This window comes from Phasianus colchicus, chromosome 9 (genome assembly GCF_987193195.1).
Source record: "Phasianus colchicus chromosome 9, bPhaCol1.hap1.1, whole genome shotgun sequence".
Taxonomy (NCBI): Eukaryota; Metazoa; Chordata; class Aves; order Galliformes; family Phasianidae; genus Phasianus; species Phasianus colchicus.
The window spans coordinates 8,434,320-8,440,359 of record NC_143444.1 but is presented as its reverse complement, the minus strand read 5'-3'; the positions used below and the strand labels follow the sequence as shown (position 1 = coordinate 8,440,359).

The 6,040-nt window shown below is 40.9% G+C and overlaps 1 protein-coding gene across 1 annotated transcript; it reads right to left on the bottom strand.

The window, feature by feature from the left end:
* Positions 1 to 2,534: 2,534 nt before the first annotated feature.
* On the bottom strand, positions 2,535 to 5,980 carry LOC116230481 (14 kDa phosphohistidine phosphatase-like). Its single transcript, XM_031595668.2, has 3 exons — positions 5,801 to 5,980; positions 5,446 to 5,570; positions 2,535 to 2,721 (listed from the first exon to the last, which is right to left on the bottom strand). Exons 1-3 carry the CDS (start codon positions 5,928 to 5,930, stop codon positions 2,629 to 2,631), a joined length of 348 nt encoding a protein of 115 aa, XP_031451528.2. The 5' UTR covers positions 5,931 to 5,980; the 3' UTR covers positions 2,535 to 2,628.
* Positions 5,981 to 6,040: the final 60 nt, after the last annotated feature.

Sequence of the window (6,040 nt, the reverse complement as noted above, 5' to 3'; positions counted from 1 at the left end):
CCCAGCCTCCCTCTCACATTCCTTGGCAGTGCCAGCACAGCCTGAGGGCGATCATTTAGCTCCCTGATATAGTGCAAGTAGTTCTTAAGGGCCAGGCTCCCATCTTAGCTATGATTCAACTGCAGCAACAAATTTCAGAATCAGCTGCATACCTGTGTGTTCTGCTGCTTTGCCACCAGAGGGGGATGTGATTGTATTTATTGCTTGTATTCTAACCATCTGTACTACTTTCTTTTGTAAGACCTTCACAGATACTAACTGCCCACATGCTATGGCCCATTTTCCAAACTTGCCTTCTTCCATTACTGTAATTTCAGGCTGCTGGGGGCACTGCTGAACGCTATCATAACTCTTCAATCTTCTAAGCATTGGGCAGGGCAGCAAACTTTCAGAAAAGTCTGCTTACAAGTCACTCTTCTGTGCCCTAGGCTGAAGATGCTCACAGTGGGACAAGATGATGTTGCTCAAGAAATTACTGTAAGAAAAACTGCAAACAAAACTAGAGAACTACAAAATCCGTCCCAAGTGTTTGGAATCACCAACAAATCACAAAGAAAATAACACTATAATTATTTTGGACAGAAAGCTATTACACAACTGTACCAGGTACATCAATCTTACTTCTTGTCAGCACACGCTGCTTTACTGCTGCAATGCTTTGGGTGTCCTTGCAAAAATAAAAACTTAGAGACTGTCAACCATTACAGTAAACTGGGTATAGGGAGACCGTATAAACTCAAGGCAGAAAAGACAATCTGAGAAGATGGAAAAGAAAATACTACAACAGTGATTTCAATCACATAGTGTTACGTAAGTTCCTGTCATTTCTGCGTATGAAAGCCAACTGCAAGGTTCCTATTTTGACCATGTTGCTATTAAGATAGCCATAGAGGATTTCCCATACTTTATTGCAGAGTCTTAACTAGAATTGTTTATGGAACAAAAATAAGTAGACTACTTAAATGGATGCTTAGGACACTACTGAAGTGCTCTCTAATAGCAGAGAGGAAAAAAGCAGTCACTTGATGCTAAGGCTGTGATTGCACTGCAACCTGCCAAAGACAGACAAATGCTGACTGTGAACAGGGGAACAACAACAACAAAAATTTAGCTCTGGCACAGCGCAGTGAAGTACTGTTAACAGTTCTTTGTCAAAAAAGGGGAAATTGGAACACCACTACTACTTGCTATTTTATATACCTCAGCCTGAAGACAAATCATTGCTGGCACTTACTGACTGGCCACCTGCTAGGTGCTGTTACAGAGAATGGCACCTGAAGCAACAAAAAAAAAATCTTGACTTCCTGTAACAATGAATATAGTTAAGAACAAGAATCTCACGTATTTATAATGAATAAAGAAGGCACTTAAAATCTTAAGTTATAATGCTTCCTCTTTAAAATATTCCTTGATCAAACTCACCCTGTTTCAGGTTTAATAACATTCCATTGTTCAGCATCCTCATTTTATTCATGGATTGCTCAAGCAGCTCAGTTTTCATGCAAATGCAGAATCAGATTTTTAGGGGTTTCAGGTGAAGACTGCTAGAGCCACAATCACACAGTGATTGCACGCCTACAAAAAAAAAAGAATCCCAACACACTGTAATTAAGTTCCCATTTTAGAATGATAAGAGAATCAGTATAGGGTATTTTTCTCAGGTGAAATCAACCTTGAGATTTCCATAACTCCCGATGAATTCTACTCTGCTTTTAGAAATCAGCAGACACACTGAGAGGAAGCAGAATTCAACACTTAATTTTGTGAGTTCATTGTTCTGTTGCTGTTTCAGCATCAGTAAAAATGTTGTTCCTAGATTAGGAAAGCCAGTAAGACTTTTCTACTTGCTAAATCATCTCCACCCTTGTGACCAGTTTCCTGCTTCTTTTCATGATCTGGAATTAAAAAAAAAATCTTCCACTTACTTGTAAGACTTAAACAGTTAATATGTAAACCATTGTATCAAGCCCAATTTCTTTATTATGAAATAAAGAGGTCAGCTGACAACTCAATCTTCAGCTCAAGTCTCTCCTTTTCTCCCCTTGCCCACATCCCCAATCCTTTTGAGAGAGTCACTGCAATAAGAAATCCTGTATAAATTATGTCTTTCTCGTAAGTACTGTAGTGGGAAACATTAAAGTCTGTCATAGAGTGTTTCAGGAAATTAAATTAAAAAGCCTGTTTATTTTAACATGCGCTACCCTTAGCTGATGACTTCCTCCTGAAGACCATCTGATGGTTTTGGGAAAGGACAACGCCAAAAAAAATCCATTTTGTATACTGGCACCAACTAAAAGCATCCGTTGCAGTTATTTCATTGAATGTTAGGGGAAAAAAAGCCCAGAGGAAAATAGAACTGGGAAGTGCTCAAGCTGCAGATTAGTGACTTGCATGCTATTCTTGGTTACTAGGTACCAGGCATACAATCACTTTCTGAAGTCAAAATTTTGCACAAAGCAACGATCTGCAAATTAAGAGATACCTGGGGATTACTTAACTGTACAATAAATTAAAGGAGAGTCCAGTATTCCGGGTTCATGATAACATACATTCCATTCTATTTATTGAAGCACAACTCACAGAAAGTTTCCAGATTTGAACTGCTTGTCACATTTATAAGTAGCCATTTTATTTCTTGTCATCTGACCATGTGATTTCATAATCTGTGTACACTTTTTTCAGTATCTCTACAGTCACCGAATGATCTGCTTTTCCATAGCCCTGCAAGAAAGAGCAAGAGTTTATTAGACAAGTGCAGAAAGCAACTCCACAGGACCATTCAGTTGCTGTCAACACAAGTTATTCAGTTACAGTTTGATACTGCAGGTAGCTCAAATAAGAAATAAATGCATGTTCTAAAAAAAAAAAAAAAAAAAGTTGCTTTTGCAGGACAGCACTTCATTTTTCTATTATCATCTCCAATTTCCCCCAACCCAATTTGCAGAAAAGAAATGAGTCAATCTCCAGTAACAGGATGCATTTTATACACCACAATTTCTCTAACAAAAAGCTTACTTTAAAACACTCCCAACCCCTCACCCACTCTATTTACTGAATGTTCTTTTTAAACTACAGACTGTATTGACCCACATCAACGTACGAGCATACAGGTATCTGCTGTAGCTCAGCTGAAGGAAAACAGAACAGGAAGCCATGTGTGAACATCTGAGTGCTATTCCAGTCACCAAAGTGACCAGAGTCTTTATATGCTATCTCTCTGGCATAATTTCATACACAAATAGTCATCAGCCACTACAACTCCAAACTAAAGCAACATCAGATGATTTATCTCATTTTTAACTCTCTTTAAATCACTGATCACAGTTTCAGTCTTTCACTGAAATTTAAGAGTTATGATAGAAGGTGCACTTCCATTGTTTTGACTGCCTGAAGTTACTAATCTTGATTTCTTATTTCAGAACTACAAATAAGTTTGTCACCTGTCAAAGACTTCAGTCTTCTGATAAAAACCTGTTATTTCCACCTTACTGCCTTTTTCAGTAATATTCACCGAAGCCCATTTAACTCAGGAGACTGAAAGAACCTCAAGATTGCTTGAGCGATTCATACAAAACACAATAATTCATTACTGGCTCTATCTCAGAAGGAATAGCTTAAGTAAACTAGCATTTAAGCTGCACAAATTGAATTGAAGCATTAGAAAATGCATCAAACTCTTCAAACTACCAGATAATGGAGCTATTAAAAAAAAAAAAAATACTGCTGCTTTATACTTTTCATTTTAAATCACAATTCTACAGATCACTCTTGCTTTGGTAACTGCTTTGAAGACCCCCATTCAGCTTTGCAAATAACAGCACAGCATCTTACTTCAAAAGAAATCTGTTTCTTTGGTCTTCATTTAAAAAAAAAAAAAAAAAAAAAAAAAAAAAAGACAATCTTCTTTTAGAGTCTGACAGCAAATCTCCAAGTGAAGAAAAGCATCAAAATGATTTATATACCAACTTCTGACCTACAGCTGAAGTCTTTCAAATCTCCAGGTCTCTACTCAACAGATGCCCTCCTAGTAGTAGAACCTCTGCTTTCACCTTGTGCTCATCTGTATGTTTCAAGGTACCTAAAGGAATTACAAAAAAAAAAAAAAAGCACTTTCCATAGGCAGTGTGTTTCAAGAGCTGACTGATGCCTTCTAACATAAATTGGCAGCTAAATTAGTAATGCAGGTGTCAAACCTCATCTAATAATGCAATGATGACAGGCGTTCACAATCAAGAGACTTGAGTAAAGCAAGTGTTATCCACTGTCTTCTTTCCCAAGCAAACTCCTAAGGTGCTGAGTTTTTTCGCATGATTCCAGCTGGCAAGAGTCAAAGAATCACAGAAAGAGCAAGAGCTGGAATGGAAGAGCCAGAGACACAGAGATAGCAGATCTGAGAACCATGGAATGGCTTGTGTTGGAAGGGACCACAAAGCCCATCCAGTTCCAATCCCTGCCATGGGCCAGTTACCCTCACAGATCAGGCTGCCCAGGGCTCCATTCAGCCTGGCCTTGGGCACTTCCAGGGATGGAGCACCCACAGCTTCTCTGGGCAGCCTGTCCCAGCACCTCATCACCCTTTGCATGAAGAACTTTTTCCTAAAACCTAATCTGTATCTTCCTTCTTTTAAAACCATTCCTTCTTGCCATCTTAGAACAAAAGCAACAATGACATTTAACAACAGTTAAAAATAGGGACTATGCCTTGAATGTGTTATCAGGTTAAGGCTAGCAGATTTGAAATAGTTCTATTAAATCAACTGATTTTTTTTTAACGTGAAGTGATGACTATTTTGTTCCCATCTATATTAAAATCAAAGAACCTTTGCTCACAGCATTACTACAGAAGCAGCCATACATCATCACAGAGCAACACAAGAAACAGACGACGGTATGTTCCCTAAATTCAAGAAATTACCACTTAAGTTTCTTTATGAGAAGACTCAGTAACTTGCACAGAACAGCAACGCTCAGGTTTCCACACTCAGAGCCACTTCTATTCTCAAAAAACAGATGTGTGCACAGCTGTATCTTCACCCACTGAAAACCCACCCCACCTACACTGAGTGTGCCCTTCTCACACACACAGACTATTCACAACCCAGCTGGTCAACTGCCAGCCAACATTTCCATAGACAAAGATCACACTCCAGCCGAATCGTGACCCTGTGGCTATAAAGAGGCTATAAAGAGGCTATTCCTGCTCTGTCACTAAGTCCGTGAGCCAGGAAATGCTGATTTCCACTTTTAGCCTTGTTTGTCGTTATCGTTCCACTTTATCTGCTCCTTTGGCTTTGGTCTCCTGCCCTTAAAGAAGTGTTTTTCCCACAAGGGAACCAGGCAAGATTCCCAGAGAACATTTATGCTCTGATTCGTTACCACACTTATTTACTATAAAACAAAACGCCCAGAACAACGGAGATGGAAAGGAATACAAGAGGCACTTACTGTAGACAGCCCAAACACCCTAATTTTCTTCTCTTTGCTATTATGATCAATTTTCCCTCCTCCAAGGCACTTGCACTCGTATCCCAGCTTCTCCATCTCAGGATTTACTTTCTCAAAGATGTGATCTGCGCAAGGAGAACAGAGCCATCAGAACCCTATCATCGAACCGTCAGCTATTTGCAACCAATTTTCCCTCCGTGCCGAAGGGGGGTTTCTCTCGTGAGCAGTAATTAAGGCTGTATGGCGAGCTCAGTGGGCTAAACGCGGTTTGTGGCGCTTGGAAATGGCGGGTGAGAGAGGAGCCGGCACGCACGGCGCTCCCCGCCTCAGAGCCCCGCTCCCGCCCGCCACGCACTGTGGAACTCGGCCGCCTTGGTGCCGCGCACGATGTCGCGCTGCTCCCCGCCGCCAGGCCGTTGCAGCCGCACCAGGATGTACTTGAACGTGCCGTCAGGATCGATCTCCACGTCCTGCACAGCCGCCATGGCACTCCCACAACCCGGCAGCGAACGCAGGGTCCGGCGAGCCGCACGTAGCACCGCCCAGCGGCTCGTCCTGAGCGGGCGCGTCATTATTAACGCTGAAGCGTACCACA